General features: G+C 43.1%; 1 protein-coding gene across 1 annotated transcript; it reads right to left on the bottom strand.

Moving 5' to 3' along the window:
* Positions 1 to 905: 905 nt before the first annotated feature.
* Positions 906 to 20,672, bottom strand: LOC125444034 (cytosolic phospholipase A2 gamma-like). Its single transcript, XM_048516473.1, has 12 exons — positions 20,649 to 20,672; positions 19,920 to 20,036; positions 18,427 to 18,569; positions 17,416 to 17,614; positions 14,225 to 14,333; positions 11,905 to 12,045; positions 11,551 to 11,604; positions 9,283 to 9,324; positions 6,720 to 6,824; positions 4,911 to 5,065; positions 3,967 to 4,135; positions 906 to 1,063 (listed from the first exon to the last, which is right to left on the bottom strand). The coding sequence occupies exons 1-12, from the start codon at positions 20,670 to 20,672 to the stop codon at positions 906 to 908; spliced, it is 1,416 nt and encodes a 471-aa protein (XP_048372430.1).
* Between the last annotated feature and the right edge of the window lie 2,245 nt (positions 20,673 to 22,917).

The following is a 22,917-nucleotide window of genomic DNA, read 5'->3' as shown; positions in this document are numbered from 1 at the left end:
ACGATATGGAGAATGTGGGGAAGCCTTGCCACTTGGTAAAGGCAAGGCAGGGGGAAAATACACCAGGTTGGTAGTAATGGATGCTCATGTGACACTCTACCATGGGGTATGTTGGCAGAGGCGTACCAGGGGTAAATGGCACCGAGAGACAAATTGTCTCCAGGATGCCCCCCAGTCTCTGCCCCCCACCCCAGCCCCACTGCCCTAAACCCTGCCCATGTCACCATGGACATGGGCAAGGTCTAGGGTGCCCACCTCCCCCTGCACCTCCCCCTGCACTTCCCAGCTGGCAGCCTGTAGTCTCTTGTGACCTCCCCTCCAGGCAGGCCAGAAGAGACTCCAGTCCCGGCCTCAGAGACCTACTTTTATAAGCAATGAGGCAGGGGGGCTTGGGGAGCAGGAAGGGTGGGACTTCCTGCACCCCAAGCCCCACCCCCCAGCTTCAGTGCTTATAAAAGCAGGTCTCCAAGGATGGGACTGCAGTCTCTTCTGGCCTGCCTGGAGGGGATTGTTGGAAGAGACTGCAGGCTGCCTGCTGGGAGCCCAGCCAGCAGGGGGGAGGAAGGGAGGGGGGAGTCCAGGGTGGGGTTGAGGGCGCTTGGAGGCAGCAGGAAGTGCTGCTGCCTCCTCATTTTTGCATGCCTCAGATGGGGTTGAGGCACACAAAAACGAGGCAGCAGGACTTCCTGGTCATGTGGGGGGCTGATTTTGCGCCCCCACGTGACCAGAAGAGTGGCACCCAGGGACAAGGGGTACCCCTTGTCCCTAGGTAGATACACCACTGTATGTTGGTTGTGTGTATTGCTCATTAGAAATATTGCATTCACGGGCAGAAATGTATGTTGAAGATTAGAGTCACTAGCTGTTAGGAAAATGTAAAAGTGGGAACGGTTTCCCTAAACATGTCAGGGAGAAGGAGCTACAGCACGCCCAATCTCTTCCCAAATCTTTTGCTGAGCATTCACGACGTTCTTCTTTGCGGCAGCGAGAAGCTTTTCAATTTCTCCATTGGTATATTTCATCTTGAGGGTGACAAACTGGATTCTGTATTCTTCAATTTTATCTGTTAATGAGAGGCAAGGATATGTGAATGTCAAACAATCCATTATTACTGCAGGTATCACACATGCAGCTAGATGCATTTACCTGGAAGCCTGATGGTCATACTTTGATTTTTCATACCAGAGGGATGCAGTTTTGCTCAAGTGCCAAGGCTAGATGTTACAACACTTACATGAATAGACTGACAATGGGCCTTTCCCCACTTTTCCCTCTACCACCATCGCTGCGCGCTACTCACTGCGCACGTCATTTCTGGCGTGCGCCCTGGCTTCCCCACGGGTCGCCAAAAGGCGCCGTTTTCTCCAGCACCAGGAATGACGCATGCTGAGGGGGCGCAACAGCGGCAGCATCGGGGTGGCTGCATTGTCGCCACCCCTGTAGTGGGAGTGCCCCGGGACCCTGCACTACTTGGCCTGAGTAGCGCGCAGCAGAAGGGAAAGGCCCAATAAGCACTATAATATCAGAGCTGTAAACTGTTTCAGTTTTAATTTGTCTTGCTTATCGGCAAAAACAAAGCTCAGGATCATAATGTATTAAAATACATCACTTCAGTATATCCAGGATTGCAAATTCACACAAGAAATTCCAATCAAATACTCTTTTTTTCCTCCAGACTCTATCGCAAAATATAACTATTAATCCCATAGAGTTTTTTGTGTGTGCATATTTACAAAATTCTGGTTGAATTTAACAACTGCCAAGTTGTGGTGTTCTTAGAAATAGCAGTGACTATGGACCACATAGTGGGAAAAACTGCTTGCTGGGAGGACAGGAAACAAGAAGTAGAAGGGAGGAGTTTTTACCTGGGCTTAGTCTGCCTTCCTAAGTGATGGCACTGTTGTCACATCTAAGTTATACAGCAAACCTACCTGTAGTTAAATTACACACAGGCTCATTCCGCACATGCAGAATAATGCACTTTCAAACTGCTTTCAGTGCTCTTTGAAGCTGCGCAGAATAGCAAAATCCACTTGCAAACAGTTGTGAAAGTGGTTTGAAAACGCATTATTTTGCGTGTGCGGAAGGGGCCTCAGTGACTCCATACAACACACAACATTTTGCATAAAGTCTTTGCTGTTGTTTTTCAATGAATGTGCCAGAGGATGAGAAGGAACTCTCTAACATGTGCCGCAGCTTGAATGGCATGCATAGTTAATTTTTAGACTCAGTTGCTAGGTATATGTAAGTGACTGGTTCTTGTGGCCAGATTTTGCACTGTCAAAATCCTATCAAGAGGTTAAGCAGCCCATAATTTAAGTGTTCTAATGCAAGATGTAATGTGCTGCCATCAGCTCTCCTGGAGGGAAGATTTAAGAATATAGAACATTCTGAAAGGGTTTGTTCTTGTGATCCGGTTATGGTTGAAACACTTGACCGTTCTCTGTTTGTATGCCCTAAATATGATAATATACGCATGAAATATATGAATTCTATTTTCTTGCAATGTTCTCAATGGCAAGAGCGTTACAAGATACCCAACCTCCTGAACAGCTCTGATGTGCTCTTTTGCGAGACTGCAAATTTTATACTGGAAATTAGTAATTTTAACTGTGTTTTTTAATCTGGTTTTATTATTATTATTATTATTATTATTATTATTATTATTATTATTATTATTATTATTATTATTTGTTTAATTTAATATACCGCCCTATCCCCTGAAGGGCTCAGGGCGGTGCACAACATAAAAACATCATACATAAAATCGTCACAAAAAAATTCACCATAAATACAATTAAAACAGCAGTTAATTCCTAATACAGCATCCCACGAAACCCTTGCTTGACCCCTCCCCAGAAATATATATATATAATGGGTCCCGATAGTGTGAGGGACCCAGAGGGGCAGGGGCCCTTACTTTGATATTTTGTCCTGTTTTGTATGCCAATAAAGGCTTGTTGTTGTTGTTGTTGTTGTTGTCGTTGTTGTAACTGTTCTAATGAGGAATAATCAGACCTTGTTTCTGACTTTTCATAGTTTGCATCTCAACAATTTGCCCCAGCTTCCTTTAGCAGAGGTTTAATCTACAGAAGGCATTCATCACCTGTGATTTGTTAACAGGCAGAACATATGGAGCATATTCTCTCCATTCATTGTTACTTTCATTCTTTTTTCTGCTCCCTATCTTTGACTATATTCATCGTACAATTATTTTATTTGTATCCCACCTATGTCCAAGATGGGAGGTCCCAAACAAATTCACATAATTTTGCTCTCCTTTATTTTATCCACACAAGAACCCTATCATGTAGACTGGGCTGAGTGTGTGTGACTGGTTCAGAGTCAACCAGTGACCGTCCACAGCAGAGTGGGGCCTAAGAGATGGGTCTCCCTGATCCTAATATGGAACACTCACCACCACACCACATCGACTTTTGTGAGTGGTTGCTGTTGAACAGCATTAAACAGCTGTGTATGAGTGAGTCTTGCAGGTCAGGCAGTACCAAATCAGTCAACAGTTCCTGCTAACCCGGCCCTATTGATTCTCCCTACAAAAGCAACAACAGTTCTGGAAAGGCCCTGTCCTGATTTTTACTGACAGAAAATGTGCAAGTGAAGACATTTGCTTCTTAAAGCTACAGACACTCCTTTTATCATTTTGAGGGTTTTTAAAACCTCTTCCCTGGATATTTTTCACAAAGATTTTAGATTTTTCTGCAAACTTAAGTCATTTTTCAGGTTTTAGAAAGATGTGCCTTGACTGTTCAGGTCTCTGCTCTTTGGATAAAAGTACCCTCAGATTTGGCCAGATTGAAGATTATGTATATTGATGATGATTGTGAAAGTAAGAGTGTCTTTATGCTGCAAGCAAGACCTGATATATTTTGTTTTCACAATACTTTAACGACTCTGACATTTAATTGATTAGACCTTTCATAGTTGACCCTCCCAGGCCCAAACTACCTAGACAGTTCTCCTTGTTGAATAGTGGGAAATGCATGACGGTAGGAGCATCTCTTCCTCTGAAGATGTAGCAGCCTGATGGGTTCTTTTTGTCCTCTGGTTTTATTCCATCTATTTTGGGAAATCTGATTCCATGTTTTGCACAGTGGTCAGCAGCTTTTTCAACAGTCTGAAAGAGAAAAGTCTCTAGTCTATGATGGCATTTCTGAATCAACTTGGGGAAAAAGGCTATTGACTGTTCTGTTACTGGTTAGTTGGTTGAAAAGATCAGCTTCTAATGCTGCATTTATAGACCCTTCCAGAATTATGAGAATTGCACGGGAGATAATGCAACATGCCCCCTAAACATGCTGATTTTGTACTGTTAGAATTCCAGTCCTCAGGAGTCCCCTATGCTAGGACCTGAGATAATATGACAATAATAGTATGCTATCTTATAGGTCACTCACAAGGTTATTCACTTCTGAAATCAATAGATTGGTGCAGAAAAAAGCTGCAGCTATAACCCTACTAAGGTAGCAACAGAAAACCCGTTGAAATCATAGAAAAGGCTGCAAATCCACACATTACATTTTAATTCCTACTGATATATAATCCAAGAAGATCTATCAATATGTCTAATTATTCTTTAAAAAAAGGAAAGCATCATCAGACCACACTTTTCAAATCATAGGCCCCTTCCGCACATGCAAAATTATGCGTTTTCAAACCACATTCACAACTGTTTGCAAGTGGATTTTGCTATTCCGCACAGCTTCAAAGAGCACTGACGTTTTAAGATGTATGTTTTTAGCTGATGTTTTATCTGTACACCGCCCTGAGCCCTTCGGGGATAGGGCAGTATACTAAATTTAATAAATAATAAAATAATAATAATAATAATAATAATGTGTGGAATGAGCCAGAGTTTTTATATGCCTTTCCCTTCAACTGAAATGGATTACCTCGAAAGGATTCCCAGAGCTGAAGTCAAAAGAAAGGATCAGCTTCACGTTCCTCTCAGGGCGCAAAATGAGCGGGTAAGCAATGTTTATGTCCATACCAGGATCAATCAGAGATAGCGTCCGTTCACTTGACAGGTTATCGACTTCCTCACCACCTGTATCACAGGAAGTAAAGTAGAGCTCCATATAAACACGTTTGAATTAAGACAACCTGGTAGATCTTTACTTAAGTATTGGTACTTCAACGACTGCTATTATTACAACTATTTCTGTTCCCTCAAGTCACAATTTGGTTTGGTATAGTATGGAGAATTTTAAAAGAAATGCCTATTTGGTTATTGCATAGTAGTTAAGATGTTGGACTTGGGTCTGGGAAATCCTGGTTCGAATCCCCACTCTGCCATGGAAACATGCTGGGTGACTTGAGGCCAGTCACACTCTCAGTCCTAGCCTTGGCTGGTATTTGGATGGGAGATCTTAAAGGAGTACCAGAGGCAGGCAATAAGAAATCACCTCTGAATTTATCTCGCCATGAAAACCTTACTGAGTACTATAAGCCAGATGTGACTTAATAGCCCCCCAAAAAGATGGTTATCATAACTTTAAAGGGAAGGCACAATTGATTAAGTTGATTAACCAAATAAATGTAGTCTTCCCATGCAAACTAATGGTCCAGTGAACCTTCCCTCATTATGCAAGAGTTTATTCTGCTTCTATACTTCCCTCTTTCCAAGTAACATGAATCGCAAAGATACAACCGAAAATGGCTTCCACTTCCATGTACCTCATCTCTCCCCCCATATGTGAAGAACATATATACAGTAATATAGCATACATTATAAGTATGTGCTCCTGTGTCATTGGGTGCTGTTGACAGGAGTAAAGAAAGCTCATTATAACCCTTTGAATTGGTGAAGTCAGCCAATGAACCTAGGAACTTCGGCATGCAAAGCAGATGTCCTACCACTAATTCACGTGCATCTTTCCATGTAAGAACTCAATATGCAGATGCTATTTTCACAGTATCCCAATGGTGTGATACTGTGATAGGTAGGTCCAGATGGCAGCCCAATCCAGAGCCCACTGATGTTGCACCGCTGCCTCCAAGAGGGCTTCTTGACAGTGTGGGAAGGCAGAAAACAAAAAAGCCTCCCCACTGTCCAAAAGACCTCCAAAGCCCAAGGCCTGAAGGAAGCTGACTAATGTTGGCTCCACCCCAACTATGTCCTCAGAATGCCCCCAGAATGCTGGTGGAGGCAACAGGTGCAAGAGTGCTGACACAATGTTCTGCACCATGTCTGCCCACTATAGAGGGCCGCTGCAGCCACTCTCCAGTGGATTTGCCTCTTCACTGGGGTCAGTGCAAGTCACTTGGTACTACCCATGGAGGCCTCTCGGCAGACAGGAAGGTTATTCTCTTTTTCTCGTGTATCTAATCTGGAGGACCCGGGTTTGATTCCCAGCTCTGCCGCTTGAGCTGTGGAGGCTTATCTGAGGAATTCAGATTAGCCTGTACACTCCCACACACGCCAGCTGGGTGACCTTGGGCTAGTCACAGCTTCTCAGAGCTCTCTCAGCCCCACCTACCTCACAGGGTGTTTGTTGTGAGGGGGGAAGGGAAAGGAGATTGTAAGCCCCTTTGAGTCTCCTACAGGAGAGAAAGGGGGGATATAAATCCAAACTCTTCTTCTTCTTTTTGAGCAGATCCAGCCCCCTCCCTCCCCCCTTGGAATGTAAGAGTACATAATATAAATGCAACGTATTTTTTGGAAAATATTCTTTTTCAGTCCATCCTTAATATAAGCTTACAGCACTTGTATAGGAAGTTATTGGTGGTCCCCCATTTCCATTGGAAAATGCATGCAGAGGTCTTCATTACAACATGGTATAACCTATGGAAAAGATGAAAAAACCCTGCAAGGAAGGAGAGAGAGAGCAAAGAAGAATTTCACAAAACATAAACTGAAATGTACATAAACACAATGAATTTCTGTCTGGAGGCATTTTGACCCATTGGTGTTAAACTGAAGTTTAACGAATTCATCTTCCATAGACATATGTGAGCTCTGGACATGTTCAATATACTATGTCTACAATGGACCCATTTCCACGGACTATTCTCTGTTCCACCGAAAGATAAAAATAGAGTTGTATTTTCATCCACCACATGCTGGGCTTTGTTCTATAATGCTGAGCTTCAACCCTAATGCCTACCTACCTCGGCTCTCCCCCCTCTGTTCGAACACTGGTCCATGGTGGGATCTGGCCTCCCCTTAGACTATTTCTTCTCCACCAGTGAGACTGTGTTGCCATCGATGACCCTTGCTAGTCACTGCATTATCCGACAATAAAAGAATGAAGAGCGAAGAGCCAAGCAGCAAGAGGCCAGTGTCCAGGAACAGTCTGGAATACAAAACACCACCAGTGGTGCCGAGGCAGAAGGGCCCCCCCCCCTTCAATGTGGAGCCTCAGGAAAGGTACTTAAGAACATAGGAACATAAGAACAAGCCAGCTGGATCAGACCAGAGTCCATCTAGTCCAGCTCTCTGCTACTCGCAGTGGCCCACCAGGTGCCTTTGGGAGCTCACATGCAGGATGTGAAAGCAATGGCCTTCTGTGGCTGTTGCTCCCGATCACCTGGTCTGTTAAGGCATTTGCAATCTCAGATCAAAGAGGATCAAGATTGGTAGCCATAAATCGACTTCTCCTCCATAAATCTGTCCAAGCCCCTTTTAAAGCTATCCAGGTTAGTGGCCATCACCACCTCCTGTGGCAGCATATTCCAAACACCAATCACTCGTTGCGTGAAGAAGTGTTTCCTTTTATTAGTCCTAATTCTTCCCCCCAGCATTTTCAATGAATGCCCCCTGGTTCTAGTATTGTGAGAAAGAGAGAAAAAATTCTCTCTGTCAACATTTTCTACCCCATGCATAATTTTATAGACTTCAATCATATCCGCCCTCAGCCATCTACTCTCCAAACTAAAGAGTCCAAAGATACTTAAGATAGCGTTCAGTGCATAGGTGAGCATGAGGCAGCTGGCGAGTGCAGCACAGGCTCCCCCGACACTCCACTTCATCCTCCACATCTCCTCCATTGCCTGCACATCCTCCTCCTCCTCCTTTGCCTCCTTCCCATCCTTATCCTGCCATGTCCTCAGCACTGGAGGTCTTTGCTACTCTGTCAGCCATTTTGTCAAGGAAAAGTATGATACAGTTTGCAAAAGGTGAGTACTGGTGATAGTCGTTTAATGAGCTATAAATGCTCTTGTATCAAAGTACCATGTCGATTAATGCACAAAATGATAGTTTTCACAAAGGCAGCCCTTAAAAATGAATGTTAACAGACTCTTCCAGATTGACAGCGTGTCGAGATTATAGGGTGTGTCTGTCACCACGCTGGTTTTACACCTTTACCTGAGAGGGTCCAGAGCACCCTCCTTTCTCCAGCCCTTCTAAGTCAGGGCACGCCCTGGCATGTGGCAGAATTTAAGGCATGAAGAACCCAGACAGCGCAAACAACAACAACAAAACCAGACAGCGTTAAGCAAAAGTTATAGCAAGTAAGTAAATAGGACACAAATGATTCAAATAGGACAAGATTAATACAGGGCAGAACTCAAAAAGAAAGAAGCCACCAGGAAAACTCTCTGATGCAACATTTATTTTAGTTCCTACTCTATTTTACTCCCTGATCCTGGTAGGCTAGACTGATGACCACCATGAGCAAGGGATCAATTCCCTCCAAAAGTAGCCTTTCTTATGCTCATTTTCAGGGAGTTAACACTTCACCGCTTTTGGGTCTTATAACCTTTCTGCTTCAGCTCTTCCTTCTGGACAGTGATTCGTCTCTGTTTTTGCTTCATTTTCCCCTCCCCAGTCCAAACCTGAAGCTTGGAAACTGCCTGGGAAATGTAGACATATTGTGAAAGTCACACAAAAGCCTCAGGCTCCAGGCTTCCTTGATGACTACAGGCTACTGGTTTTGTAGCCTTAGGCCTAAGATCATGATGAAGAAGAAGAGGTTGCATTTTTATCCCATCTTTCTCTCCTGCAGGGAGACTCAAGGTGGCTTACAAGGTCCTTTCTCTTCCTCTCCCCACAACAGACACCTGGTGAGGTAGGTGGGGCTGAGAGAGCTCAGAAGAACTGTGACTAGCCCAAGTTCACCCAGCTGGCATGGGTTGGAGTGCACAGGCTAATTTGAATTCCCCAAATAAGCCTCCACAGCTCAAGAAGCAGAGCGGGGAATCGAACCCGGTCCTCCAAATTAGAATCCACCTTCTCTTATCCAGTATGTCATTAAGAAAGTGAAATAACTTTGCAAGAAGGGAGGAAAAATGATTTCTTTTTTTTTTTTTGTAATGACTTACCGGAGTACGCTGCCATACGAACTTGAAAGGACCGTAAATAATCTAGAAAGACAAATGGTACAGTCACAAATGAGGGCCTCCTTTCCTATATATCAAACTTTACATTATAGATAGAAGCATTCAGATTAGGAGAAACAATGGTCCATTTTGCACAGCACAAAAAAAAGACATCCGTGGGACGTCTTAAAAAGATGTGACCACCTCTTTTCACACCACAAAACCAAAGTAAGATGTCTTAAAAAGAGGTGGCTTTTGGGTGCTTTCCAGACAGAAAAGGTGTCAGAGGGGAAAAGAGATTGTTTTTGCCCAACTGTTTTGCTCTCTGGCCAGTTTCGCCCTCAGCTTGTGCACAACATTTTGTGTGCAGCTGAAGGGATTCTCCCTGTCACCATTTACTGAAAGTAGAAGAGTTTGAAGAGTTTGGATTTATATCCCCCCTTTCTCTCCTGCAGGAGACTCAAAGGGGCTTACAATCTCCTTGCCCTTCCCCCCTCACAACAAACACCCTGTGAGGTGGGTGGGGCTGAGAGAGCTCCGAGAAGCTGTGACTAGCCCAAGGTCACCCAGCTGGCGTGTGTGGGAGTGCGCAGGCTAATCTGAATTCCCCAGAGAAGCCTCCACAGCTCAGGCAGCAGAGCTGGGAATCAAACCCGGTTCCTCCAGATTAGATACACGAGCTCTTAACCTCCTATGCAACTGCTGCTCCCTAGGTAGTCCTAGAATGTTTGTTCTGCAGGAGCCCATTCATGGTATCTTTTCAGCCTGAAAAGTACATAGTTGTACTCAGCATGTCCTACCAATTCCGGCAATATGCAGACACCCACAAGAGAATCTTAGCTGCCCGGAAGACTGGCCAGAAAGCAAAATGATTGGCCAGGAGAAATAAGACACCTCCTGAACTCTGCATTCCACACAGCCAGGCAGGAGACGTCTTGGCGACCAAGGGAGAAAAGGTGCACTTTAAAGCTTATTTTATTTTTTAAAGTCTTTAGCAGAAATGAGGTGTCATAAGGACATCTTGCGGAAAAGCCATGGTTGAGTGCCTTCCCAGGATGCCTTTTTTTTTGTATCCCTGTTATTTCAGTTGTGCAGAATGGACAATGAAAAAGCCAGCCTTGTCTTCAGACTCTTGAACTCGTTCCCATCTCATTATAGTTAGCTGAGTGCAGCTCCAGTCTAAAGCTAAGATGAAACAGCTTGCTTATGTTGATGACTGCAATATCTGACCCTCTCCGTCTCTCAACCACTAGGCATTCTGTACTCTGTAACACCAAAGGACTCCAATTTGCAGATCTTATTGTTTATCAACAAGCAGTATTACTGACTTGAGTAAGTTGCTCAATTGTTTGGATAAAGAAGGAAAGGTAGGTCTCTATGGAAGGAAGTATATGTCCAGACTGCCTCTGAACCCCTGTGTCCTTACCTGCAGAGGTGAAGAGGGCAGGAACCAGAGACATTTTCTGTGGTAGCACTTGATCTTTGAAATACTCTCCCTCTTGAGACTTGACTGGCATCTATGACACAGTCTATTAGGTGCCAAGCCAAAACGGTAATTTGTACCCAAGTTTTTACAATGGATTATATCCGTTTTATGGTCTGCTTCTGATCTGAGGCCTGCTTTATGGTATAGTTTGCCACATACCTCCAAGCAACTGGGGAGGATGGGGCTGAACTTACCAACAGTAAAGGTGAGGTTTCTAGCAGCTGCAATGCAGTGACATCATTTCTGGCTTGCACCTCAAGTTATGTCCTTATGTCACCAATGAGTACAGGGATGCTCTGGTGTTTGGGAAAAGCTCTCTGGGAGCAGCCATTTTTTCCTATAGATTTTTGCTGAGCTACTAGAGCATGCTGGAAATGATGTTGTCACATTATGGACACCAGAGACAGTCTAATTTTACCTCTGATAATTTTCCCCACTGGCTGGTGCGGGGGGGGGGGTCCCCCACTGAATGGTGCGGGGGGGGGCGGTTAAAGCAAAAGTTGGGCAACCTTATATCAGTATGTTTTACAATGTTGAATGTTTTCGGGTGCTTTTATGCCAATAGATAGTTTGTGGTGGCTTGATTGGTTTTTATGTTGGTAAGTTATTATTTTTTGGCATTGTTTTTTACTTGTAAGTTGCCTTGAGCGGGGTTTAAGAGACATGCATGAGTCCTTGGAGTCTTATCTAGTTAGCAAATATCCTCAGTCCTATATGCATGACCCTCAAAGAGACAAGAGCAAAAATCTGATAATCTATGATTCTGCTCTCAGAAAGATCAATACCATATAGTTGCTTCTTCAAGTCCTTCTTGCTGCCAAAGGCACTTCCCCATATACCTAAAAATAAAGAAAAATTTGTACAGATATATCATTATATCACTTGATGACATAGGCCATAAAAGATGCATATTTGAAATTGCCCCATCAATACAGAAAAAAAGAGGTTTTAAGTACCATAATGTTACCCCATCATTTTCCTGAATATAATTGCCCTCATTTTTGTTATCATTTTGGCCTTCAGCCTTATCCAACTCTCCAGTCCAATAAAGGAGCAGGAGGGTTTCTTTAATGTGTAATACTCAGTGGAGCCCGTAGGCTTTATATCCCTCCTACACACCTGAAGTTAATTGTTCATACCTTGCAGATAGCTGATATTTTTCTCCTCCTTCTCCTCAATCATTTGCCCATTTTCAAATACACTGCCAAAGTATTTGGTGTCTATGTATGCACCAAGATCAGGTATCCCAACTTCGTGTGGGGTAAATTCAAACCAGGTGCCTGGAAAACAAAACTGACGCATAGATGTTACAAGAACAGGGTGCTAATGCGGAAAGGATGTCTGGGTGACAGGAGAGCAAAGGGGAAATTCCATCTAAAGAACTCAAGCTACTTTGGAAGGTTCAACCAGCAGCCTTAATGTGGGGAGTGGGGAAACAAATCCAGGTCACTAAGTAATGTCGCTCATGTGGGGAGTGGGGGATCAACCCAGTTCTCCAGATTAGAGTCCACCACTCTTAACCACTACACTAGATGGAAAGGAGAAGATAGAGAATTGACCAGAAAATTTACCAATCAACAGTGCTACCAAGCAGGATGGTGCCAAGTAAAGGTGCTGGTGTTAACCTTCAAGGCCCTTAGCGGCTTGGGGCCTTCATACCTGCAAGACCGTCTAACCCCATATGTCCCAAATGGGCCTCTGCGTTCGGCGGCCAATTTGCTGGTAGTCCCCTGCCCCTCACCGATGCGGCTGCTTCCACCCTTTACAGCCCTGGCCCCGTCCTGGTGGAATGCTTTACCATCTGCTATCTGGGCCCTGCGGGGCCTTGGCGAGTTCCGCAGGGCCTGTAAGACCGAGTTATTCCACCGGGCCTTGGGGATGCCAGCCGCAGACTGCCCCTCTGAAGCCCCCATGACATTTTTGCCATCTTCAGCATTGCCTGATTGCTGATCCATCTATTTTTGGGCAATGCTGGCCCTCCTGGCCTTTGGGTTGGGCGCCATCTGTGCATGCATCTGTGCATGTATTTTTATCTGTAATTTTTGGAACTGCTGCTATAATGTATTTTAATGAATTTTAATGTTTTATATATTGTATTTATGAGATTTTATATTGTATTTGTTTTATGTCTCATTGTACACCGCCCAGAGACCTTCGGGGGTTGGGCAGTCTATCAAGCCTAATAGATAGATAGATAGATAGATAGATAGATAGATAGATAGATAGATAGATAGATAGAGAGAGAGAGAGAGAGAGAGAGAGAGAGAGAGAGAGAGAGAGAGAGAGAGAGAGAGAGAGAATGGATTGCTCAGATGAGTCTCTTCCATCCTTACTAGCTTGGTGTAAGTTTGATTTGATTTGCTGTGCAGTCACCAAGTTGTGGTTTGGGGGGATGATACACAAATGTTACACTTGCCCCCTCCTCCCATTATCTGTAAAAAGGCAGCAAACATTGTAGAAAATGTGGGTGGGGAAAAAACCTAGTCAATGCCACCCTTGATGTTCTCAAGCACACACCCAACTCAGATAGTAGGGGAAATCAATAACACACAGGGAGAGAGACAGGGAGAAACTCAAGATCAAACACATTAAAAAGTTGCAGATAAAGATCTGAAATCTCTCAGCAACTTTCATTTAACCGAAATGCAGCTGCTAGGGTGGGGATTTGAAGTGCAACAATTCTGAGGCAGATGGCAATGAACACTCCCCCCCCCCCCATTCCACCCCATGCAGTTTCCCTGAGAGAAGTTTGCCATGTCAGCTGGTGTTAGCCTTGCTAGGGTCAAAAAGACAGGCTAAATGACCCCATTTCTCCATCTCTTCCCCTCGCTTTCCTTCTCCCGAGCCACCTTCTGCATGCAATTGAATATACTAAACCTGCCCCACAGTTCTCTCATCAGATTAGCCTGGTGCACGTGATAGCCTCACAGGCTCACTGAATGTGCAGGGAGGGAACATTGGAGAAAGTGCTCTGACACACTCCCACTAATTGATTATTTGCAAGGGTAACCACATGGAAGATGGAGCCATGCAATCTCTCCTCCCCATCAATAGCAATACTGGTTTGGGAATGTCACTGGTGACAGGGGAAGGAGGAGTTGACACCTTTTTTTCTAAGGAGCGATACAATCTTAGCTTTTATTGCGTAGCTGAACTGTTTGACCTGCACAGCAATGCATTAGTCATTCCCATTGGACTTGAACGAACTGTCGTCAGCAATCTGGCCAAAGGACTTTATTTCATGATTCGGTGGATGGTGAGCCATGCAAATCAAATGCGTTTCTGCCTCAGTGTTATTCATGTATGTGTGGTAGTTGATTGGAAACATTCATGGTGTGTCCTCAGTAGAGTTACTTCCTTCCCTATTAGCAGACTTAAGTGGTTCAATCCACTTCATTCGACTGCCTCTATGAACCTTGGTCCTTGGAAATTTCTAGACAAGGGGTGAATCTGTATTACCTGGAAGGTTTTCCTCATATGACTTGATGTTCAAGGCTGCATAAATAGGATAAGGATTTTTCCCATTCTCGGAAGATCTCCTCTGCTCAGGCAATGTACTCTCATCAAACTGAAAAGTCATATGTTTTGTTAATTAGTTTACTTAGACATTTTTTCTCCATCTTTTTCCCTATCTGGGACTTAAGATGTGTTATAATATGCATTAAAGTAGCGGTTCTCAACCTGTGGGTCGTGACCCCTTTGGGGGTCGAATGACCCTTTCACAGCGGTTGTCTAAGACCATTGGAAAATGGTATTTTTATATTTTATATATACCAATTTTATGGTTAGGGGTCACCACAACATGAGGAACTGTATTAAAGGGTCGTGGCATTAGGAAGGTTGAGAACCACTGCATTAAAACATCAACAGCTCTCACTAGGCAAGACAGTTCCAAATAAAACCATTAGAAAAGTGCTCTCATAACTGTAACAACTCCTAACCTCACTAGAACAGCACTAAAAGGCAAAAAAATCAATATGTCCATTCTTTTCATGAAAAAATGTCTAAACGATATGGAAACATATTAACTGAACTGGACAAAATAAAGAAAAGATGGAAATGAAATATGGACTAAACAGAAAGGATGAAAAAATGACAGGAAGGAAGGAAGGAAGGAAGGAAGGAAGGAAGGAAGGAAGGAAGGAAGGAAGGAAGGAAGGAAGGAAGGAAGGAAGGAAGGAAGGAAGGAAGGAAGGAAGGAAGGAAGGAAGGAAGGAAGGAAGGAAGGAAGGAAGGAAGGAAGGAAGGAAGGAAGGAAGGAAGGAAGGAAGGAAGGAAGGAAGGAAGGAAGGAAGGAAGGAAGGAAGGAAGGAAGGAAGGAAGGAAGGCAGGCCAGAAAAAGTTCTATTTGGATTTGGTGGGGGATGTTTCAGGCAAAAAATCAGAGCCAAACAGTAAAAAAAAGAAAAAGAAAAAAGGTAACCCTAATAGCTGTTTGGGTTTCAACTATTTAAATGTTAAAAGGCCAGTCTCCATATAGATTCTTCCATTTGAATTGACTAGGGTCCACTGTAACCTTTGGAAAATTTCTGGGGGTGTCTGTAGATGGTCAATCATCAAATAACATTAATTGGCATAGATATACACTTAAAACTTTATAAAAATCCAGGATAGAGTATCTTTGCTAAAAACCTAGCCACATCCTCTGTTCAACTTGGGCAGTAGGGGGGCATTTTTCAAAATAGAGGCACCATTAGAAACAACTGGAAACAATGAGAGATGGAGCAACTCCTTTGGGGATGCTTAGAATTAGATTCTCTGAACCAAATTTCACCAGTTTTCGGTGCTCTTTCCAGGAGAGTCTCCAGAAACCACACTCCAGAAACCACACTCCAGAAACCACACTCCAGAAACCTCCACCTTGAAAAATGCCCCCCTACAGACAGAAATCCCCCCCCCAATTCCCCACAGGTTTAAATGGAGCTGGGTTTTCTTAGGGTTTTCAGCTTTACATGTAATTGTAAAGCCAAAATAACGTGAACTCGAATTTTATAAATTTTGTTTTGTTTTTGCTCAAGCCTAGGCTCAAGGCTAGAAAGTGAAGTGAAAGCTGCACTGAGCACAGTCAGGAGAAGCAAATCACCAAGGTTAGATGGAATTTCAATAAAGCTATCCCAAGACACAAACATAGGTTATCAAAAATGACAAGAATATGCCAACAAATATGGAAAACAAATCAATGGCCCATAGACTGGAGATGGTCAATTTCCATGCAGATTTCAAAAACAGGAGATGCCAAAGACTGCAGCAGTTATCAGACCATTGCATTTCTCACTCAACTAAAATTAGTACAAAGACTGTTAACATATATGGAATGAAAAATGCCTGATGTTCAAGCTGGATTCAGAAAAGGAAGATACACTAGAGATCATAATGCAAATCTATGTTAATTACTGGAGCATATGAGAGAAGTTCAGAAGAAAATCAACTTGTGTGTCATAGACTGACTGTGTGGATCATAAAAATTATGGCTGGCATCTGATTATTTTGATGTGCAACCTGTACTGTGAGCCTGATATGGAACAACAGAATGTTTTCCAGTCAGACAAGCATGCATTTTATCTCTCTATCTGTTCAATTTCTATGCAGAACAGATCATAAGGAAAACCAGATTAGATTCAGATGAAGGTGGAGTGAAAATTGGGAAGAAGAACATTTACAATGTAAGGCATACTGATGATACTGCATTACTGGAAGAAAAACAGTGCAGACTGGAAACAACTCCTTATGAAAGTTAAAACAGAAGTGCCAAAACAGCACTACAGAAGAACATCAAGAAGACAGAAATAATGATTGAAAAACTACTCAATTTGAAGGTTGACAATGAGGAAATTGAAACTGGCTGTTGTAGTTTTTGCTCCTAATTTTTCACCCGCATCTATGGCTGGCATCTTCAGAGGTATGTCACATCAAGTTGTATTTCTCCCCATGGCACAGTGTGGAGTGATTTTATGGCGGGGTATATATATTGCTCACCTGACAGCGGGTGAGGCAAGTGATGGGATTCAAATAATTTAACAACCGGTTCCAGTGGTGGGATTCAAATAATTTAACTGGTTGTTTACAAGCGCCATTTTAACAAACAGTTCTGCTGAAGTGGTGCGAACCGGCTGAATCCCACCACTGGGTGAGGCACATTTGTTTGAAGAACCCTCCCAGCCAACATCATCTCTATCATGTCTGGATTCAGCTTGTTCTGACCATTAACAAATCTGTGTTTGCCATTTTAATGGATCGTTTGATGAGAGAAGAGCCTGACTTCTTCAGGCTATGTTAGAGATGAACAACTGGTAACCTGTGGGTCAAATTGTCCCTCAGCTAAATTTTGAATTTCATCAACTTTGTCCACCAAATAGGTTATGGGGTGAGGGTTCTGGTAAGGAGGGGAACTGAGTGAGATTTAATGAAAAACTTATCTGGAGCCAACTTTCTTTCTGATCTCAAGTAGTCCCATCACAAGCTGTGGTGCTTAGCGGCATGCACAGTTGTGGATAACTCATGAGTTAACATGAGGTTTGAGAAACTGTAGTAGAACTTGGGGGAAATGTTACTGTCAAAGTTGTATTTAGTAATGGCTGACGCATCAGTTTTTCCCCACATTCTTGTTCAAGCTAATCAAGACTTTCAGTGAACACTTTCCCCACACTCACCTCATTTAGCAGTTGGTACACAATAAAATAAGACCAGAAATCTGTCAGAGAGTAATTCTCATCATTTGTGGCCTTCATCAAAGCGTTCGCTGCTGTCTCAAAATTCCACTGGCTTTCAGTAAGGGTTTCCCGTTGATGTTTTTCCAACTCCTTCAGTCTTTCTGTCCAATTCTCAGTTTTGCAGATGGACGACATGCACCTTTTCATAAAAGAGAACAGAGTTGAAATGCTGTTGAAAAAGAATTTGAAAGATCCAGATCTAAATCCCCACTCTGGTATGGAAGCTGGGTGACTTTGAACCAGTCGCTCTGTCTTACCCTTATAGGACAGTTGAAGACTGCTTGGAGAAAGGGGAAGCTATGCTGAATTATTTTTAGGCCACCATTTGAGAGAAAAAATTGGATATAAATATCTGAGCAAACAAGATGGGGATTAACAATGGATTTAACCAACAATCTTTCTTGGATGTACTGATTTTTGACTCCCTGTGAGGAATCCTGAAAGATAGAAGCAATTTTCTCATTTAATTTCAGTTTTTGCTTCAGAGGCAAAAACAACACCCACAACAACAACCCAGAAGTGAGGCCTTTTCTGTGGCAGTATTCCCTAGTATGCAGTACCAGCACCTTTTGAGTAGCCCTCCCAATTCCAGAGGGTGGACTTGTTTGAAATTAGTACCGTACATAACAGTACTGGCACTTTTTCTTTTTACAAAATAAGTACTGAACAGAAGACATCAGGAAAAATCTAATGGATTGATATTACAATTAAAAATTAATATATAAATGTGATGCTTTGGTTCAATACGTTCTAAGGTAGAAGATCTCAGTGACTGAGCCAAAAGGCCACTTGAATCACCAGTCACAGTTCAATTATCATTAGTGCTACAAAAAAACAGTTCAATTATCATTAGTGCTACAAAAATATTGAAGGATCCTGGATAAATCAAACCTTGGTCTGATCTTGCAAAAGGGGAAATATGTTTTCTCTTTTCTACTATCATTCACTTACCAAGTAGAACCAGAAACGCCAGTCAGGTACATAATGCAGTCTAAGATATTCTGGTTCTTCAGTTCCACTAGTGTCCCACAAAGGGCAATTGTGGCACGTAAACCTCCTCCTGATCCCATGACAGCAATATTGGGGACTGTACCCTGATAGAAAGAATGGGAGGGGGATACTAGGAAATTTGTTCACTTAATAATCTACAGCTATTTGTATATTAAAGGTTTTAAAAAGTGACTTGGATCTTGCAAATAAACTCTCCACATACTAGCTACTATATGCTGCAGAGCATGCTTCTGATTGTACTACTGTTTGTTCAAGGACTCGTTGAAAACCATTGATATTGTGCAGATGCAAGTAACAGAAGAAGAAGAATTTTGAATGTATATCCCACTTTTCTCAATTGCAAGGAGCCTCGAAGTGGCTTACAAACTTCTTTCCTTTCTCTCCCCACAACAGATGCCTTGTGAGGTAGATGGAGCTGAAAGAGTTCGGAGAGAACTGTGACTGGCCCAAGATCACCCAGCAGTCTTCATGAGTGGGGAAAAAATGCAGTTCACCAGATTATAGTCCATTGCTCATGTGGAGTAGAGAGGAATCATAGTGCAGTGCCTGAGAATCTGGCTCATAGAACCTGGGGAAGCAACTGCTACTACAAGTGTGTTGATATAAATACCACAGCCACATTAATTTGTTGTTGGATTTTGTGCTTTCATTGTGATATAGCAGTGACTGGCAACTAGTGAAAATCTGTTATAGTGCAGTGATTGCACAATATCTCAGGATATGCAGATGTGTTTTGGCACTCCTACGTTCCTGATGGCTGACCTTGGGCTGGTCACAGTTCTTTGGAATTCTCTCAGCCCCACCTAACTCACAAGATGTCTGTTGTGGGGAGAGGAAGGAAATGGAGCTTGTAAGCCCTCTTGAGTCTCCTTACAGGAGAGAAAGGTGGGATACAAATCCAAACTCCTCCTCCTCCCCTTTTTCTTCTTCTCTCTAAAGAGCTGGTCTACCTGTAGTTGAAATGGATAGACCTGGCCACTGGAAAGTTGGTCTTTCAAGATAGGGAAGACCTGCGGGATTTAAGGGGAGGGTCAATTTCAAGTGCTTGCCCTGGGAGCCATTTTCTGTAGATATGTCTCTAAACACATACCTTCTTTCATGCTTAATTTTAATGTCTGGGCAACGTCAATGAGTACCCCAAAAAGGTTTTAGAGCAAGTCTGTGGCCATTTGTGTCCAAAAAAAGGTCCTATATGGTTCCTAGAAGATTTTTACTGCCTAATTCATATATATAGGCAGTATAAATTAGGCAGTAAAAATCATGTGTGTGTGTGTGTGTGTGTGTGTGTGTGTGTGTGTGTGTGTGTGTGTGTGTGTGTGTGTGTGTGTGTGTGTGTGTGTGTGTGTGTGTGTATGTATATGTATGTATGTATGTATATATATATATATATATATATTCCCATCTTCTCTGAGGCAGAAATAAAGGAATCTTACCCAATCATATGGAATCCCAAGTGCATCCAAGGCCTCCTTTATCTTTTCCTTCCTAAAAGCAGTAGATACTTTTTCTCCCTTGGAGAGTGATTTAGAGAAACGGACTTTATCAGTTCCCTGCAAAAACACAACATGATTATAAGAGAAGTGTTCTTCTATCTCATATGAGCAAGCTTTGGAGGGAAAGCAAATGATCATTTTCAAACTGTGGCATCCAGCCAAGAAGATCAGCAACAGAGGATGGGAAAGTGGCTTGCATAAGTATTCTTTCCCAGATATGCACAGTGACCTCACCACTGAGATATGCCCCTCACCACTGTCTCATATTTGGATGGATGGATGGATGGATGGATGGATGGATGGATGGATGGATGGATGGATGGATGGATGGATGGATGGATGGATGGATGGATGGATGGATGGATGGATGGATGGATGGATGGATGGATGGATGGATGGATGGATGGATGGATGGATGGATGGATGGATGGATGGATGGATGGATGGATGCATGGATGGATGCATGGATGCATGGATGCATGGATGCATGGATGCATGGATGCATGGATGCATGGATGGGTACCATGATAGAACAACAGGTAGGCAAAGTGCAGTCAAGTCTGCAGGTGAGTACACCAAAGTTTGCACAAATAAATATGGAACAGCAGAGAAACACTTTGTGCTGGCACGAAAAGAGCGTATCGTTTTTACTTTTTTAGATTACTTTACCTGCCCAGCTGCATCAGCGTCCATCTCCTCTTCCTGATTCCTTTATGGACAGGGTCAGTGAATATATATATATCTGAAACAATGGAAGAGAAGTCTGTGGTTCCTAAAATGGTCCAGTACCACTGCAGCTACATGCTTTTTCTCTGTTTGCTTGCATCCAGGCATGAGAGCTACATTTCTAATCTCCACCCCTGAACATATTTACTAATTGAGTAAATCTCCATAAGAACAGAGTGGGATTTAATTCTGAGTAAGGTTGATTATATTTGCAGTTTGATATTGACTTCCTAGGGAGGGAAAGAGAAGAAGAAGAAAAGTTTGGATTTATACCCTGCTTTTCCCAACTGTAAGAAGTCTCAAAGTGGCTTACAAACTCCTTCCCTTCCCCTCCACACATCAGGCACCTTGTGAAGTAGGTGGGACTGAGAGAGTTCTGAGAGAACTGTGACTGCCCAAAGTGACCCAGCGGGCTTCATGTGGAGGAGTGGGGAATCAAACCCATTTCTCCAGATTAGAGTCCACCACTCTCAATCACTACGCCACACTACACCAGCATAGTATGACTTGATTTTGTCATATCTTGGAAGCTGAGTAAGGTCAATACTCAGAAGGGACACCTCCAAAGAAGGCTCTTCAAAGGAAGGTAAACCACCTCTGCCTCTCACTTGCCTTGAAAGCCCCTTGCTGGGGGTCAAAAAAAATCAGCTGCAAGTGGATGAAACTTCACACGTACACATTCAACATTCTGTCATGGGGCTGGATTGTCTGCTCTATCTTGCACAGTTCTCCTTTCTACTGCCCCATTCCACAAAGGCTTGACCATGCAGCTCCCATACCCCTCAGCATACCTGTTTCTTGTGTTCAAAATAGACCCCCCCTCCTCCTCTTGTTATCACTAGCAAAAAGCTGGTTGGATCCAACCTACTGTTTTCATTTCAGCCCCTCCCCATTAGCCTGTTCCTCCCCATCAGGACATCATATACCAAATTTTGTACAGAGTGCTAAATACCCTTGATTCGTCTCACCTCCTTGTTTCAGTCAATGACATCCAATCACTAGCTGCTCTCAACATCCTGCTTGCTGGCCATAGTCAAGGAACTTCTTGTTCGCTAAACTGTTTAGATGCAGATGAATGAATTCAGATGTGTCTACCTGTATGGTTAGAGTAGAGAGCCAGTATGGGGTTCTGGTTAAGGTGTTGGACTAGGACCTGAGAAACCCAGGTTCTAATCCCTGAAAAACCCAGGTTCTAATCTCTGTTCACAACATGGAAACTTCTGGGTAACCTTGGACAAGTCAGATATTCTCAGTTCTGACCCTGGCTAATATTTGGACAGGAGACCTCCAAGGAATACCAAGGTTGTAGTGGCAATGGCAAAACCTTGAATGTCCCTTGTTTAGAAAACCCTATGGATTTGCCATGAGTTAGCTATGACTGGATGGCAAAAACTAGAAGTGTATTTAGATTTCTTATATATAGTGTTTTGCCAGCGTACAGGAAAACATAAATAAAACAGTGCCCAAAAAGATCCTCTGAAGAGGCCAGCCACAGATGCAGGCGAAACGTCAGGAGAGAATGCTGCTAGAACACGGCCATACAGCCCGGAAACCACACAGCGCCCAGTGCCCAAAAAGATTCATGAGCCACTTGTATATATGATCTCACCAAGACTCTTAAAAAAAAACCTAGGTAAAATGTTTAAATAAGTTGAAGAAAAATGAAAGTTATGATAAATTGCATTTATTCTGCTTCCAGAATTAATTCTAGTAAGTCTTAATTATTCAGGATCTGAGGAATACCTGGCTTTCTAACACAACAGGAAATGTACGTATAAAGCTTGATAGTAGCAAATGGAACTTCAGGAAGGCAGTGAGTGAAAACCAGACAGCTTCTTTTTCATTGATATTTCCTCTTTGCTACAACCCCCTTGGCTTTGGCCATGTAGGCCCCCTGATCGCCAGCATGGCCCTTTCTAGTGCTCATAAGAAGCATCCCCTTTCATTTTTCAGCATCAGAAAGGGCAATTGAATCCCACCATTTCCCCCTTTTGAACAACTATGCATGATATTGAAGAGGCTGTACCATCTAGCTCAAGACTGAATGGTGCAGCTAATAGCAGAGAAGTAACTTACCCTGATGCTGATCAGCCACAATCATCTTCTGCCTCCCATGAAGAAAGACTGCTGCTCTATCTCCTCAAGGGACTAGTGCCCAGTTTGTAGTTTCCCCATTGAAAAACTGCAGCAAAAGATGGAGACACAGCAGTGG

This window comes from Sphaerodactylus townsendi, linkage group LG15 (genome assembly GCF_021028975.2).
Source record: "Sphaerodactylus townsendi isolate TG3544 linkage group LG15, MPM_Stown_v2.3, whole genome shotgun sequence".
NCBI lineage: Eukaryota > Metazoa > Chordata > Lepidosauria > Squamata > Sphaerodactylidae > Sphaerodactylus > Sphaerodactylus townsendi.
Note: the sequence above shows the minus strand (reverse complement) of the source record. Positions and strands in the feature narration are given on the sequence as shown.

Excerpts from the sequence above, each read along its gene's own strand:
- LOC125444034 (XM_048516473.1), bottom strand. The coding sequence starts at position 20,672 with ATGGACGCTGATGCAGCTGGGCAG. Across the intron at positions 20,037-20,648 it reads ACGCTGATGCAGCTGGGCAG|GGAACTGATAAAGTCCGTTT; the intron begins GTAAAGTAATCT and ends GTGTTTTTGCAG. Across the intron at positions 18,570-19,919 it reads TTGGGATTCCATATGATTGG|GGTACAGTCCCCAATATTGC; the intron begins GTAAGATTCCTT and ends TCTTTCTATCAG.